Genomic DNA, 18,145 nt, shown 5'->3' with positions numbered 1-18,145 from the left:
AAATTATTCCTTAAGAATTTTATGTATGTGTACAGTGAAATATGATAATATCCTTGCTGTGCTTTCTTCATCCCATTCTTCCCCAGGTCCATCATCCAATAAGTGTGCCTTCCAACTCATGCTCTCTTCTTTTAAATAAAAACAAAACACAAAGCCCAGTTAATGCTGGCCATATGTAAATAGATGTGGAGATTACCACTGGAGCATGGGTAGCCTATATCAGTACCCCATTCCTGAGGAAGAATGACTTCTCATGCCCCAGAGGCTGTCAATTGACAGCTCCTCAGTTTGGGCAGGACTTCATGAGCTCCTCCCTGGGAGAAGATACTTGAACAAATTTAAAGGCCCACTAAGAACTCAAATCTGAAATACTGTGTTATCCAATACCTTGATAAAAGATGATGATTTATTTTAATATTGAAGCACTGAATTCTCAAAAAGAGACCCAAACATATTCACAATTGTTTTTAAGCATTTCCATCTGTAGAAGTCATTATATGAAAATTAACAGTTCTGTTGTTTGAAATGTAAGGAAAGAGGATGAACAACAAGCTAGATCACACAGAAGCTCTCCCCTGCTTCAGACACTTCTTGGTCACCAGGAGTACAGATAATGTTGTAATGGTCCTCCATAGGTAATGCAGTAGACAAGAAGAGGTTCCAACACTTAATAGGACAACTGCTTACATCGCTGTTACTAGTCATATATATATATATATATATATATATATATATATTTGAGTATTTTCAAACTCAAAGAAGTACTATTTACATGACTAAACCAACAAGTGAAACACTGGACTTTGTGACACTTATTTTCCAGCTTCTATATTCTTTGCAAGTTAGAATTAAAGGTTTAATTTCTAATACTACATTTCCATCCTTATATATTGAAATACATCTTTTTATTACTAAGTGTCTAGCCCATGACTGTCTCACTTTTAACTTCCCTCTCCAAGCTTGATCCCATGTCATATGTCCATCAGGATAGTGGTGGGGATCACAAATCTATAGCATGTTCATGCTAGTCATCAGAATTTACTAAAGTTCTTTTTTTCCCCTCTGTCCAAACATAGTTGCAAGTCCCATGGATCCAGAGAAGGCCGAGTAGTCATCCTAATAAGCTTTCTCTCCCCTTGTGGAGGACTTTTCATCTGACTTGGTTGAGATTTTAAGTTACACAGGACCTCACTTTTAACTTTACAGTCCCAGGAATATAATTTCCCATGAGATCATTGATGACTTTCTAATGATGGAGGGTGGGCAGATGTTTAAGTCCTCTCTTTGAGAGATCTTTCTTACATACACATTAAGGCTGAAGGATTATCACTATAGACATCTAACATCTCCTTGTGTGCTACAAGCTTCTTCATCCCACCTCCCAAATCTGGGAACTCAGAGTTAACTTTAGTTCTCAGCTTCCTCATCTGTAGAACTGCATGCATCTAGATAAACAAACAACACACCGCATATGAGTGTTTTCTCTACTATCAGTGTTTAATGTGGGAAAATGTGAACTGAAGATTAATGACAAAGGAAATTACTTCAAGAAGGTCAATTGATCTTCACCTGCAAATACAAACAACTTTATATAATTGTCCACTGCTATCTTAATTATTCATGACCACGATCATTTGTAAATGTAAAATTAACGAGAATAGGGGCTGGGGAGATGCGGTAAGTGGTTAGGGGTGTATTAACACATTTCAGTATGTTTTGGTTTTGGTTGTGTTGCAATAAATTCTGCTTCTATGATTGGAATCATAACTGTCAAGGAATTTTTTTTTCCTCAGAGTTTCCACAGAACAGAAAAGATGTCATTTGCTTTGCAGTGGGATCTCTCAGGGACAGCTCACCTCTGTGAGCCCATATGCCCTTTCTGCCTCTGTCTTTTAATTAACATTTGGAAAAGAACAGTGACATTGTAGATAACAGGGATAGGAAAAGAGACCTAGAAAATGATAGGAAGTCTGTCAATCTTCAACACTGCTAAAGAGCATGCAATAGTGGTACTGGGGGTGGGGGGAATCATTCATAGGCCATACATACTCAAAGCAATGTAACCTTCACACACACACACACACACACACACACACACACACACACACACACACCACAGACTAAAGCATCTTGAAAGAATATAAATGAACTCGAAGTAGGAAAATTAATTCTAAATAAAGTTAAATTTAAATAAATTCAAGCAAAGGGCTGTCAAAAGAATTTCCTGCTGCTTACCTTCTCTGCTGACTGGGCTGTACCAAAAAAGATGGGGATGAAAGCTAACCAAATGATGCAAGTGGTGTACATGGTAAATCCAATAGGTTTGGCTTCATTGAATGTCTCTGGGACCCCTCTGGTTTTAATGGCATAAACAGTACAAGTGACCATCAGGAGGATACTGTATCCCAGTGAACAAATGAGTGACAGATCAGAAATGTCACACTTGAGCACTCCCCTGGCATTCTCCGGATCTAGTGTCCGCTGTTCTCCATAGTCAATGATGGTGTGTGGGGGATCCACAACAAACCACACAAACACTCCAAGGAGCTGGACAGAGATGAGGCTGAAGGTAATCACCAGCTGGGAGGCTGGACTGATAAACTTAGGTGCTGTGACAGATTTCTTCCCCTGCTCAAATATTCGGTGGATACGGTTTGTTTTGGTCAAAAGTGCTGCATAGCTGAAACACATACCAAGTCCTAGGAAAATCCGTCTGAAGGAGCATATGATTGTGTCAGGTGCCGCAATCATCAAAAAAGTGATTGAATAGCAGAGAAAAATCCCCGTGAGGAGCACATAACTAAGTTCCCGCCCAGAAGCTCTCACGATAGGTGTATCATTATAGCGGACAAATGTCACAATCACAAAGGTGGTGGCAATGATTCCCAATATTGCTATGAACACGGGTACCACAGCCCAGGGAGAATGCCACTCCAATTTGATGATGGGGATCCTCTGGCAGCCTGTGCGGTTGACGTTTGGTCTCTGATCCAAAGGGCAGAGTTCACAAGAGAGTTCATCCACCTGGTAGTTATAACCCTCACAGCGTTCACAGTGCCAGCAGCAAGGGACCCCTTTCACGGTTTTCTTCCTCTCCCCGGGCTTGCACGGCAGGCTGCAGACAGATGCTGGGTGTGTGTGTTCTCTATTAGCCCACCGCATGTCTTCCACCTGTGGGTATAAAAAATTAATGAGCCTTTCATTTTTTCCCCATTTATAATATCCTAATCCTAGCCACAGGTTTGTAATAAATCACTGAAGGCTGACAGTACAAATACAGTTTACCATAATAAGAGTCTCATTTCTTTCCCTGATACTGACTTTATAAAAGTGTTAAATGATTGGATCCAATCAGTCACTTGGATCATCAACTAGATGAGTGTCATTACTTTCCACTTACCTCTTCATGGCTGACCACTGTGATATCAAAGAAAGATTTATTGGCCCAAACAGTTTTAATATGAAAGCTTTAAAAATTAAATAAGAAGGATAAAGACAAAACAGAGCAAAAAATCCCCCCATGGAAAGGTCTTTTGTAACTAAACACAAATATATAAGTCAAAATCTTTCAAACACTAAACTAAGACATAGAAGTATATAACCAATGATTCATATCTTTCTAAAATAGTTGGGGGAATTCAGAGACTACATGCTGATTTTTGAAAGGAAATGATGCAAGCAGTTATTCTCTGACTTCTCATTGGCTCACAGATATAATAATATTTATATGCTAGGCATACACTGACAAAGATATGTTCAATAAAAGACTTAAAGAAAATGTTTACTCTTGAATGCTTGCAATCTTCAAGGTGGCTGAAAGCAATGAAATTATTACCAATGAGGATACAGAAGGGAGAACAAATAAGGTACCACACAGAGATGGGATATGTAGAGGGCAAATTTGAAAGTGCTGGGATTTGAAAGCCTCTTAGAGGCACAGACACATACAAAACCAACCAACCAACCAACAAACAAATAAATAAAGAACCAAAGTGAAAATTTTATTTACCAAGGCCAACTTCATTAACAGTCTACATGAAAAATTGCTATGCCTCAGGGTAGTCATCTTCCCAGGTAGCCCCCAGTGCCCTTGCTTCCTTGAATCTGTGCACACATGTGGTCCATTCTCACCCTGAAAGAGTGACCTATTCAAACAATGTAGTGTTCAAGGGATTATAGTCATGACTTCTGAAGCTCAGTCATAAAAGTCACTTTTTGCTTCACCCTTGTTTTCTCTTGTGTCACTCATGCTCAGGAAAGCACCACCATGGGGTCCCAAAACCTCTCAAGCAAGAACTAGGTGAAGATCGGGAGTCTCTTGCCAGCTACAGCAATGAGTTTGCCATGTTCAGAACCACCTAGAAAGTAGCTGCTTGGCTTCAGTCACACCCTCAGAGGAATTCAGCCCTTGCTTCCATCTTGACTTGTAGAAATCACTGAACTTGAACAGCCCAGCTAAGTTCTTCCTGAATTCTCAAGCTCAACACGTATGTAAGGTAATACGTGTTTATTAAGTTTCTATATTTTTGACAGTTCCATACGTGTGTAGAATATATGTTGAGTGAATATATGTTGAGCATATTTACCTCCATTATGCTCCCTTGCCCCTCTCCCATTAATCCTCTTCCTCTCCCCAACTGATCCATCTTCTCCTTTCATATCTTTTGTTTGTGAAACCCATTAAGTTTAATTATGGTCACTTAGTTGTAAGCCTATAAGTTTTGGAGCTATTTTTATACAGCAATAAAAAAAAAAAAAAAAAAAAAAAAAAAAAAAAAAAAAAAACTAATGCAGCTCAAATTAATTTTGCCCAGTCTGTGGCCACTATAACTCTAACATCAGCTAGGTAATCCATGGAGAAGGTAAACCAGGTAAGAGCAGTCATGTATCTTAAAGTCACCAGTGTGCAATGTCAGCCTCACTTCTCTATTGCTTTTAAAGTGGCCTCCCTTTGAGGACCAGGTGATGGGAGCTATTCTTATGGAAAATGACTTAAGAATGCTTTCCTCCCTTGAATCTTCCCCAACTGGGACTATTGAGAGCAGGAATTGCAGTCCCTGGTACCTAAACTATGAACTTGCTAGGAATATATGAATCTACCCAGGGTGGAGTAAAGAACTGAAATGTCTTTAATGCACAGACCTTTGAGAAAGGTGATGCTGCGTTGCGTGTCTCATCATCACAGAAAACTACCAGAGCCATCCTGCCTGCTTCCCAAGAATCAGACTAACTTTTTTTAAACAACTCCATTAGTTTTCTATTAAGTTTTAATGACTCTAAAGGGAAATTTATTTACTAGGAGGGTTTCAGAAAGAAATCTTGGACTAAAAGCATGTAGTCAGAACCTTCTCAAAAATATTGAAAAACTGAAATATTCTATTTAGTGGCTGAAATATTGATTTTAGACGATAATGGACTCATCATAAAGGACACTTGAAAGTTACATTTCAAAGGTAATTATTATAAACCTGAATTGCAATTTGTCTGAGGCTTCAGATTATAAAAAAGAGAGAAAGAGAGAGATTTAGGGTAGTCTAATCCAACACAGAAATTAAAGCCAGCATAAAAGTCTCAGAAACCTTAAACTTAAAAATTAACAGCAAAAAAATGAAACCAAATTACTATTTGCAGATGATAAGCTATTACATATAAGAGATCATAGTAACTCCACTGGAAAACATCTAGAAATGATCAATACATTCAACAAAAGTGGCCGGATACAAAAATTATCCTGTCTGTATACCCATAGCAAGCATGCTGAGAAGGAGATCATATACCCACTTCTATTTGCAATGGCCTCAGAAAGATATAGGTATAAACTTAAGGAGGTCAAAGTAAGACACAATAAAACATTTAAATCTCTAAAGAAAGAAGTTGAGGAAGATACTAGAGGAAGAAATTGTCACTTTTAATTAATATTTCAAACTTAAACAACATTTAAAAATGGAAACAAACAAAACAAAAACATAGGGAGGCTATAAAAATATGGCTCAGCAGTTAAAAGCACTTGCTGCTCTTACAGAGGTCCTGAGTATGGTTACCAGCACTCCCATAACAGTTCATAAATAACTGTAACTCCAGTTCCAGAGAATCTGACACCCTCTTCTGGCCTCTGTGGGCATGGTACATACATGGTGCACTCACATATACTTAAAATAAAAATGAATAATGTTTTTTTAAAGAATGCAAAAAATCTTATTTTAAATGACAATAAAAATAAAAATAAAATTGATTTCATTTGTTGTAGCATTAAAATCAAAATGCTTAAAAATAAGCTTAGAGCCGGGCGGTGGTGGTGCACGCCTTTAATCCCAGCACTCGGGAGGCAGAGCCAGGTAGATCTCTGTGAGTTCGAGGCCAGCCTGGACTACCAAGTGAGTTCCAGGAAAGGCGCAAAGCTACACAGAGAAACACTGTTTCAAAAAAGAAAAATAATAAGCTTAGCTAAAATAGTATAAGATTTATTCATTAAAACTACAAAACATTATTAAAAATAAAACAAAATAAAGCTTAATCAATTAAAAGAAATCCCATGCTCATAGACAATAATACCTACTATTACTAAGACAATAATACTTTAAATTTATCTATAGAATAAAAATAATGTCTGTCAAAACCTCAGGTGGATTCTCTGTTGAAATTTACCAGTGGATCCAAAATTTCACATTAAGGGATCTAGAAAAAGCAAAATCATTTTGAAAATGAAGAACAAAGATGGTACTCACACTGATTTTTTTTTTTTTTTTTTCGAGACAGGGTTTCTCTGTGTAGCTTTGTGCCTTTCCTGGATCTCGCTCTGTAGCCCAGGCTGGCCTCGAACTCACAAAGATCCACCTGCCTCTGCCTCCTGAGTGCTGGGATTAAAGGCGTGCGCTACCACTGCTCGGCCACACTGATTTTTTTTTAATATTGATTTTTATGTGTTTTGCTTACATATGTGTATGTGCAACGTGTGCATGCCTGGTGCAAGCAGAGGCCAGGAGAGGGCATTGGATCCCCTTTGCCTGGTATTACAGACAACTGTGAGCTGCCACATGGGCACTGGAAACAGAATCTGCATGCTCTAGAAGAGCAGCAAATCTTCTTAACCATTGAAGCATCTCTTTCACTCACTAAAACTGATTTTAAAATCTATCATTCAAGAATTATGATACTGGTATAAAATAAACAAACTAGAAATAATAATTTAGAAATAAATTCATGCATGCATGACCAACTGATTTTTTTCTTAAATTTAAGACTATTGGGCATTTATTTACATACAAAAGAGTAAAGTGAAACCCTGCACACATTAAGTAAAATGGTCACCCATATTCAGCTCAGGTTTAAGTCAGTTCTTTTCCTTTGGAGTAAGAGCTGTATTTCATATCAGCATATTAATAAAGATAGTGGTTCAGACTTGAAATGCTTTAGAGACAACAAAAATAGACAAAGAGTAAGGGCAAGAAAGGAATCAAAATGACTTTTAGATTTCTGATCTGAAATTCAGTTGCAGCAAGTCCCTCCCACATCTTAAGTTTAATCCATCACTAACCTCCATAGCCATGTGAAACCGTGATCCTGTGCAACACCACGGTAATGGATAGCCATTATGGGTCAAACTACCTTAGTACTTATAACATTCTTACCTAGCATTTTAATGGCATGTAATTATGTACTTATTTGATTGGTTCTAATTTATATAAAGTGTCGTGTTTTTAAGATTTAGGTTATAACCTGGGACACACTTAAAAGGTTTACTTAAAGTACACATTCTTCCTTGCTAGAGATTATGGTTCAATGTGTCTGGGAAGGAACACTAAGCCCTCTTTTAAAAAGTCCTTATTCTTAGTGGGTTTTGCACAGTAATTACAAGCATATCTTGCTAAACGTTCATTTAAATTGCATTTTCTTAGGGACACTATGGGCCACTTATTTACCATTGCATTCTACACCCTAATATGATGACTAGTACCTAATAATCTTTGGTGAATATTTGTTGAATGAATAAAGAAGGAATGAAAGAGCAAGAATGAGCAGTGGTGGTCTTCAATGAAAAGGATAGTATGGAAGAATAATTGATACTGAAAAGCAAATCATGATTTGGTTCATGAATTTCTGAGTCAAAATTGCCTAGAGCTAAGATTACAAAGGCTCAGTAATGTGCAAGGCAATTAGGGCAATAAATATTCATAATATTTATTCTAACCTCCAGAAATGGGACGAAATATGAAGGGAAGACGTCACAAGCAGAACCCTAAACACAGTAAAACACAGTAGATTCAGGAAGATCAGTGCAGGGGGGGAAAGGTGTGGTCTGAAGGATATCAGGGAAGAATCCAGTCTGTTAGCCAAGGAGCCAAGTAGATTCATAATGTTAGGGAAGAAGAAGAAGCAGTCAGTGATTCCCAGAGGTAGTCAAATTTTATGAGGAAATTATTTGATCAGCATACCTTGATTTCTTCATGAGGTAAAATTTAGTTTTTCTGTGAAATTTTGTCTCATCTACTCTACTCTACACAAGTAGACAAAACCCTATATTTTGTTAATATCCAGCCCATACATGCTTTACAACTCATTGGCTTTATATTGCAGTTGTATTGTGTATTTAGGTTTTTATTAGGTGGAGAGTAAATTGATAGTGGCAAGACACCAATTTTGCTTTGTATGAGTTTATGTTGGTACTGTAGAATTTCATGCTTGGCATACACTGATGAATAAACAGAATATGCAAAGAATTAGCCTATAACTATATATCAGTAATTGTTCTATTTGGTGTTGAGAGGCTTTGAGCAAGAGACAAATTCTTCCCTATATATGCTTGTTAACTAGAATGTTTCTTTTCTTTCTTATTTAATTTTTTGTATTAAAACAATTTTTAAATTTAAATATATTTGTTCATATTCTTTCCCTTCCCCAAGTCTTTCCAGATCCTTTCCCCCTCCCTATCCACTCAACTTTAAATTGTTTCTCAAGGAAGAAACAAGTAAGTTCCAAGATAATCAGAGCTACACAGAGAAAACTTGTATTGAAAAACAAAGCAAAAAACAAAACAATGCAACAAAAAAGCAAGAAAACAAAATAAAATACAACCCCAAAGAAAAACAAACAAACAAAACACTCACACCAAACTGTATCCAAATAAAAGCACAAAAAGAATGAAAATTCCATTATGTGTTGCTGAACTACTTCTGAACATGAAGTCTGCCCTGGAGTGGGTGATACATTTACTGTCACTCCATAAGAAAACTATAATTTTCCCTCTCCCAGTAGATCTAATGACATTTCTGTTATTAATCATTATTTTAGTGGTTAGGTTTTCATTCATTGATGTACTCATTCATTCATTTAAAAATTATAATAAAATGCAATATATTAAAATAAAAACCATCTCATTGAAGTTGGACAAGAAAAACCAACAGAAGGAAAAGAGCACAAGAGAAGGTACAAGAATCAGACCTGTTCTTTACCATGCTCAGGAATCCATGAAAACACTAAAGTAGAAGCCACAACATAAAGACAGAGGCCCTGGTGCAGACCCATGCAGGCCCTGTGCATATGACTTTAGTTCCTGTGAGCTTTGCTCATGTTGAATAAGTAACTAGAACATTTTATCTACAGTTTCAAAACAACTAATTTTGAGGAGACTAAGTCATCAGCCATGTATGTTGAAGTGATATTAGAAAATTTTCACAAGAGCTTCAAAATGTTTTGTGAATTAAAAAAAATGCAAATTCCTCAATATAGAACTGGTGAACAGCATTTAGAAGAATCCACATTCTATCTATGATTAGTTTTTGTTTTGTTTTCTTCTGAAAAATATGAACAGTGACAGGTCAAACATTGTTGTTCCTGCATTTCATCAAGTCTGCTTTGTTTTGCTTTTATCTTTCCACAACTTATGTTCTGCCTGCTGTTTTCTGGCAATTATCATATGGGTCTTCTGTATTTACCTCTAGTTCTATACCAAGAAAGAAGTCATCTAGATCTTGACTTTGAACTTGGAAATACAATGTCCTGATTATGACTGTTGAGTTATATACAACAGAATTTGTAGGCTAATGAAGAGTGCAGAAAATGAGATTTGCAATATTATTGCCAAGTGGGAAGTACACAACAAGCCCAAAACAGAACCTCTTCACAGCACCATGTATGTGCAAATCCCTAAGCACCATGAAATATTTGCTACAATGATATCAAGACAAAATCTTAGTTCTACATCCATGGCCATCCTAATTTGAATACCATGGAGTGATAATTTTTAATCATAAGCCATTATTTGTGGTGGTAATCTAATTGTACTGAAATGTGATTTTGATTGTATGTTAATAAATAAAGTTGTCCAGGGGTCAGAGCTATTAGAGCCATAGCAAGAGTGTGGCAGTGGTGGCACACGCCTTTAATTTCATAGATATCTGTGTGTACAGGGATATAGCCAGCATTGGAGACATATGCCTTTAAGACCTAGGGGGCTGTACATTCAGACAGTGATGAGGCAGTCATGTGTTTGGGTTTACAACCAATGAGAAAGCAGAACAACATACTATAAAAAAAGGAACAGACAGGAAGTAGGTCTCTTTCGCGAAGCTGGGACAGCAGGAGGAAGGGTGAGATTTTAGCTCTGAGCCCTGACCTCTCGGCTTTCTCTTTTACATTGTTTCTGTGTTTCTTATTTAATAAGATGGTTGGTTACATCAATATCTGGCGCCCAACGTGACCAGAATCCATTAAAAACTGCTTGGCTTGGCGGCAGGTCCGCTTTCCCGCAAGGGCGGCAGGCGGCCCGCGGCTGCGGTGGCACGCGGCGGCCAGTGGCGATCGACTTCTTAGTCCGAGCAGCGGATTCTTAGCCTGGGTCTAGTTCTGCTTGACCTCAAGCTGGACTATCGGTGAGCTGCTTGCTTAAATCCTGCTTGCTTAAAGCCGGTGCTACAAACAACTCAGAGTTGCCCTGCCGAACAGGGCCCTGCCTGTAAAGCCAATGCACGTGGTCGGAGCTTAAGGAAGCCAGACCCAAGCCTTGACTCAGCACAAGAGGGAACATGTGGCTGCATTTAAACTTTAGCCAGCTATGCTTTCTTGTTCTCTCTCTCTCTCTCTTTCTTTCTCTCTTTCTCTTTGGATTTACACCTGGGACACTAGGTGGCTGCTTTGAAAATCCCCTCGGATTTCTACTGTTCTACACAGATTTGGTAAGTCATATCATATCAGATATTTTAAAGGAAACTATCTAAAAGAGAATTTTTCCACATTAAAAAACAAATGGGTTTTATGTGTACATTGGAAGAAAATTGGTTTTTGTTTGAAATTTTAGGCAGTCTGGCAATGGAACAACTATATAATATTAGTATTGGTGGAATTACGCAACTTATCACTATAATAATCCACATTTTAATATTTAAAAAGATAGTCAATTTAAGTGCCAGGATAACAGCTTTAGAAGAACTTGTTAAACCTGTAAAAATTCAGACAGAAGAAATTAACAGTGAAGTTGTTTCAAGTCGGGATCATAAGGTTGCAGAAAGAAAGACTGTTTTCACACAGTCACCCTTAATTTATCCTGTAACCATACAGCAGATGCCTGATCAAATGGCTACACAAAATAATTGGGCTCCAATTGAAATGTTGGATTTAAAAAGGTTTAAGGAGGCAATAGTATCTTATGGCATGCATTCCCCATATGTAAAGCAAATGTTAAACTCTTGGTCAACATATAATAGGATAGTACCACAGGACTGGCGGGACCTTGCACAAGGTGTTCTGGAACCCAGCCAGAGACTTCAATTTCTGACTTGGTTTAAGGAGGAGGCTAAAAACATAGAAAAACAATGGAGGGATAAAGGAATACAAGTTTGCCAGGATCAGCTTATGGGCGAAGGCCAATATGCTTCAGCACAAACACAATGTTTATATGATGTCCAAACCCTAATTTTATGTCAAATGGCAGCCTTGAATGCATGGGACAGAGTTGAGGAACCAGGACAAAAATCTGAGTCATTTACAAAGGTGATGCAAGGCCCAAAAGAGTCTTTTACAGATTTTTTACAAAGACTGGCTTCAGCAGTAAAGAGAATGGTCTCGGATTCAGAAGCTAGTAAGGCAATAATTGAATCCTTGGCCTTTGAGAATGTGAATGCAGCATGCAAAAGAATAATCAGGCCATTAAGGGCAAGATCTGCACCTATGGAAGATTGGATTAGAGAAACAATTAATGTTGAAGCTGATGAGCATGATGATACAAGGGTAGGAGAAGTAATTTCAAAAGGTTTGAGGTGTGTTAGATGTTTTGGATGTGGAAAGCAAGGACATTTGAAAAGGGACTGTAGACAGGTCATTCCCAGAAACAATGTTTCTTCAAGGAACAATGGCAACAGAATGCCCCTTCCTTCTGGAGTATGCAGAAGGTGTGGTAAGGGAAAACACTGGACCAACAAATGTAGATCAACAAAGGACAGACAAGGTAATCCTTTGCCTCAGTCGTCGGGAAACTCCCAGAGGGGCCTCAGGCAGGCCTCCAGTGCAAATCCAGTTCAAACCTTTCCTGCAGCCATAGAGGAAATGCCTGCTCTGGAGAGCGATTAAATAACCAAATGCCTATTGGAATAAATCATGCTGGTCAGGATGATGAAACAGAGAGAATAGAAAATTCAGGAGAAAACATAAAGAAAATTTTTTGGCAAACTTCTATTAATGAACAAAGACCAAAATTAACGATAAAAATAAATGGTGTTTTGTTGTCTGGTCTGTTAGACACAGGTGCGGATGTTACCATAATTGCACCAGAATTTTGGCATCCAACTTGGCCTCTTCAGGAGGTAAACGTTCAACTGTTAGGAATTGGGACATTATCTCAGGTGAAACAGAGTGCAAGATGGCTCGAATGTATAGGTCCAGAAGGACAGAGAGGAAAATTAAAACCATATGTGGCTAACATAACTATGAACCTGTGGGGTCGAGACTTGTTGCAACAATGGAATACTCAGATTAACATCCCTCCAATCTCAGAAACAAATCATAAACTAGCACATGTTACTGAGAGAAATATTAGAAGATATTGTTCTAATGAGTGGTCACCAGCCATCCATATTATACAAGAACAGGACACAATAACTGATGATCTTCCAAAGACACCAACAGCTCTACCTTTAAAATGGTTAACAGACAAGCCTGTATGGGTCCAACAATGGCCTTTAACAACAGAGAAACTCCAGGCTTTAGAAGAGCTGGTAGAAGAACAGTTAAATGCTCAGCATATTGAAGAATCAACCAGCCCCTGGAATTCTCCTGTATTTGTTATTAAAAAGAAATCTGGTAAATGGAGAATGGTAACAGACCTTAGAGCAATTAACAAAGTAATTCAGCCAATGGGCTCTCTACAACCTGGGATGCCTTTGCCTACTCTGTTACCAAAAGGATGGCCTCTCATAGTTATTGATTTAAAAGACTGTTTCTTTTCAATACCCTTACAAGAAAAAGACAAAGAAAGATTTGCTTTTACAGTGCCTACTTATAATAATTCTCAACCGGTTAAAAGATTTCAATGGAGGGTCCTCCCACAGGGAATGTTGAATAGCCCAACTCTGTGCCAATATTTTGTACAACAGCCATTGGAAGTGATACGTAAAAAATTTCCTAAATCTATAATTTATCATTATATGGACGATATTTTACTAGCTGACTCAAATGCAGATACTTTAGAAATAATGTTTGAAGAAGTAAAGAAAATTTTGCCTTGCTGGGGATTACAAATTGCTCCTGAAAAGATACAAAGAGGAGATTCTATTAATTATTTAGGATATAAAATAGAGCTACAAAATATTAGACCCCAAAAGGTGCAAATTCGGAGAGATAGACTACAGACTCTTAATGACTTTCAAAGATTATTTGGAGATATTTCTCATCTACGAACTATTGTTGGGGTAAAAAATGATGAACTGACTAATTTGTTCAGAACCTTAAAAGGTGACAAGGACTTAAATAGTCCAAGAGAATTATCACCTGAAGCTGAGAAAGAATTGGCCTTGGTAGAAAAGAAAGTGCATGAAGGACACGTGGATCGTATTGATCCAAAGCTGGATTGCATTTTGGTTATTTTACCTTCTAGGCATTCTCCTACTGGAATATTAATGCAGAGGGAAGATATTATATTGGAATGGATATTTTTACCAAATAAACCAAATAAAAAATTAAAAACTTATGTGGAAAAAATCTCTGACTTGATTTACAAAGGAAAACTGAGACTTCGTCAATTAGCAGGCATAGACCCAGCAGAAATTGTCGTACCATTAACTAAGGAGGACATTGAAAAATTATGGACAGAAAGTGAACCTTGGCAAAGAGCTTGCAGTAATTTTTTGGGAGAAATTAGCAACAAATATCCCAAAAGCAATAGAATTGATCTTATAAAGAGAGCTGAATTTATCCCTGATGCTTCAGAATTAACTTCACTATTTATTCAATTACAAGATACAATCAGGAAAAGGAATCATCCTTTATATATAACTCACATTCGATCCCATACTGGTCTGCCAGGCCCTCTAGCACAAGGCAATGATGAGATTGATAAATTATTGATAGGAAATGTGCTGGAGGCCTCAGAATTTCATAAAAAACATCACGTCAATAGTAAAGGTTTAAAAAAGGATTTTTCCATAACCTGGCAACAAGCCAAAGAAATAGTAAAGAAATGTCCTACTTGTTCCTTCTACAATCAAACGCCATTACCAGCAGGATGTAACCCAAAGGGTACTCAGAGAAATGAAATCTGGCAGATGGACGTGTTTCACTTGGCAGAATTTGGAAAACTGAAATATGTACACCACACCATCGATACTTATTCAGGATTTCAATGGGCAACTGCTTTGAGTTCTGAAAAAGCTGATTCTGTAATCACTCATTTGCTAAAAGTTATGGCCATCATGGGTATACCTGCACAAATCAAAACTGACAATGCTCCATCATATGTCTCTGTTAAAATGAAACAGTTTTTTGCTTATTACAATATAAAGCATATTACAGGCATACCACATAATCCTACAGGTCAAGCAGTTATAGAAAGATCAAACAGAACTCTAAAGGATATGCTAAATAAACAGAAATGGGTAACAAAAACCCCCAGAAATAGACTGCATAATGCTCTTCTAACTTTGAATTTTCTGAATGCCAATGAGAAAGGAACAACAGCTGCAGAGAGACATTGGATAATAGAAAAAACTACAGAATTAAATCAGCCTATATACTTTAAGGATGTGCTGACCTCAGAATGGAAACCAGGGTATGTATTACATTGGGGACGAGGTTTTGCTTTTGTTTCTACAGGAGAAGATAAGCTGTGGATACCATCAAAATTGAACTAACTGGTATCAATAACACATGCCTTTTCATTTAATCAGATAATAACATGTCCAAAGGAAACATCCCCAAAATTAGTCTTGGGGAAAGGTTTTTGTTTTTGTCTTTTAGGAGAATGAAGGTTAAGGAATCTGAAGAACACTGGACAAATGAGACAACTGAAGAAAAGGGACAAATCATCTATCCCAAGAAACAGAGTGAAACGGTGTATGGGTATATATTATCTAAAAAATTTTTATGTCTTCCTAAATGTTTGTTTCTGCTCTTCTCTAAAGATTTAACACTATTGGTTTTCTAATAGTCCCAGTTCAATTAAAATTTAAAGCTGACTTTGGAGTTGGAGAATGGCTCTCTCCTTCTTTAAAATGAAGCATGTTGTTAAAAGGAAAATGCAAACTACCTGTATCATGCCAGAATAAAAGAGCCATCTTCTGCTATGGTACAGGATAAAAACAAAATTAATTCTATTACTAATCTCAACTCTTTGATTCTATTTTGATTCTTTAAACTTTTCTCAAAGTATAAATTTTATATCAAAATTTACAAGATTAATATATATATATATATATATTTTAAACTTTGTTAAGATATGAATGGTCATATAGAGTACTAACTAATTCTAGAAAAAAGGCTAGCTGCATATATATTTTTGTGTTCGAGTCTCTTATCAGTTTTCTGCAGGAAATCATGGCCAGGCCTAACATCAACTGAAGTCTCCAGAAAGAAGATGGGGCCCCACAACAACAACAATTCCACGTGGACAATAATAATATCATTAAGCTGACAAACATCATCCATAGATCAGCTTTGAACTATAAGGTGCTCAGAGCAATTTTGAGATGACTAGCTGAGATGATCCAGTCTCAAAGACTACTTGAATAAGGACTTGAGATAAACCCTGAACTTTGGCATTATACACAGACTGGATAATGAAGGATATAGTTACCTCTCCTAGAATTTGACAATTAACCTAAAATTTTTCTTTCAGGATAAAGAAAACTTCGCCCATACCCAGCAGGAAGCAATTTTAAGAATATGACGCCCACATTCCCAAAGAGGTGGTGTGGGGCGGGTGGTTTTTTTGGTCTTTTTAATGGATTTTGGGTCTGGGATAATTTTCAGTGTTTAGGGGGGTTGGTTACAAGTTATTGTCAAGGGTTAGGAAAAAGGCTAAGCAAAGGAGATTAGATTTAAGGTTCTTGTTTTAAAAAAAAAAGAAAGAAAGAAAGAAAAGAAAAAGACAATTACTAATTTTAAATACTTTACATTGGATTGGATTGTTTTATATTGTATACAAATTTGAAATTGATATTGTTAGAAAATCAATTACTAATTTTAAATACTTTACATTGGATTGAATTGTTTTATATTGTATACAAATTTGAAACTGATATTGTTAGAAAATGCTATATGTATATTTCTAATTGTATTTATACCATTCATTTAACAATGCAATGCAAATTTCTGATCCTTGAATGTTATTATTACCAACTATTAGGATATAAAGAAATGAAAGTTAGTAGTTAGACATTACAATAGAACTTGTAGTCATATTAGATATGTTTTAAAATTGAGCAGAGATGTTTTAGACAGGTCATCTTCAAACCCTTCAGAGATCTATAGAATATGGCATTTAAAATGTTTTAATAACTTAGAAAATTTTTCTTTTTTGAGACATGTCGGCTCCTGGCAGTACTAATCTACTTCAAAGAAAATATGGGCATTGTAGAAACTGCATATGGAGTCAACTTTCATTTTGGCAAAAGTTAGCCACTGGACAACAAAGTATCCTCGAATCAACAGGACAAAATGGACAGACAGATCACGAAACAAGGGACTACTGATTCTTGCCAAAACAAGTGTGGTTATGGCTTTATCAAAAGGCATCTTCTGAGGCCAGGACAATATGGCCCTATCCCTGAAGTGGCCTTCGCATCCGGAAAAGGTATGGTGCCCTTTTCTTTGAAAGCAGCTTAACAGGCAGAGGGCCGATGGATTCTGTTGTACAATGGAACAGCAGCTGACAGCTCATGCCTCTCAAAAGTAGACTGGTATTTAATAGAGGAATGTGGAGAAGAAGGGGATGCTGAGATGAAGCCATATATACACAGCCAAGAAGAATGGACAGCTGAATTTAAAAACTGTCACCAATTTCCAGAATTTAAAATCCTGAATCATGACAGGACACTAGTGGAATTCAGGTGTTTCTGGTACGTGGACTGCTCTCACCCAATGTGAGGTTGAACTGTTGACCTTGTGTACATCCTACTTCACAAATGAGTCTGTCAGATACACTAAGCCTATAGGCTGAAGATGATGCCCCAACACTGCGGAGAAACCTCAGGTGACTGCCTAGGCAGCTGGCTGTTTCTGTCAACTCACAAAATTTTTTGGAAGTTGCTTGCATGCACTTCCTGTTTTTATTTTTGTTAGCTAATATTATTCCCTTCTTGGGTCTCTGAGGGAGTTGAAGATTAGTTAGTTATGGTTGAAGATTAGTTAGTTATAGTTGAAAATTAATTAGGATAGAAAGTACATTAGATACATCTTGGAAATACCAAAATAGGATAGATAATGGAATTATTTTCTCTGATTTGTCAAAACCTGTTTAGGTATTTATTACTTGTATATATTGTATATAGTTATTGTACTTTTGTATATAGTTTTTCTTTTGTTAGTTATAACCTTTTGCTTTTTTCTCTTTATTAAAATAGAAAAGGGGAAATGTGGTGGTAATCTAATTGTACTGAAATGTGATTTTGATTGTATGTTAATAAATAAAGTTGTCCGGGGGTCAGAGCTATTAGAGCCATAG

The 18,145-nt window shown here is 36.9% G+C and overlaps 1 protein-coding gene across 6 annotated transcripts in view; it reads right to left on the bottom strand.

The window, feature by feature from the left end:
- Positions 1-18,145, bottom strand: part of Grm8 (glutamate metabotropic receptor 8) — an 808,292-nt gene that overhangs the window by 70,777 nt on the left and 719,370 nt on the right. For all 6 annotated transcript variants that reach the window (XM_028856453.2, XM_028856451.2, XM_028856454.2 and 3 more), the window contains exon 9: positions 2,236-3,171. In XM_028856453.2, the coding sequence (XP_028712286.1) occupies positions 2,236-3,171 (936 nt within the window). The remainder of the gene's footprint in view (positions 1-2,235; positions 3,172-18,145) is intronic.

This window comes from Peromyscus leucopus, chromosome 3, assembly GCF_004664715.2.
Source record: "Peromyscus leucopus breed LL Stock chromosome 3, UCI_PerLeu_2.1, whole genome shotgun sequence".
Lineage (NCBI taxonomy): Eukaryota > Metazoa > Chordata > Mammalia > Rodentia > Cricetidae > Peromyscus > Peromyscus leucopus.
Note: the sequence above shows the minus strand (reverse complement) of the source record. Positions and strands in the feature narration are given on the sequence as shown.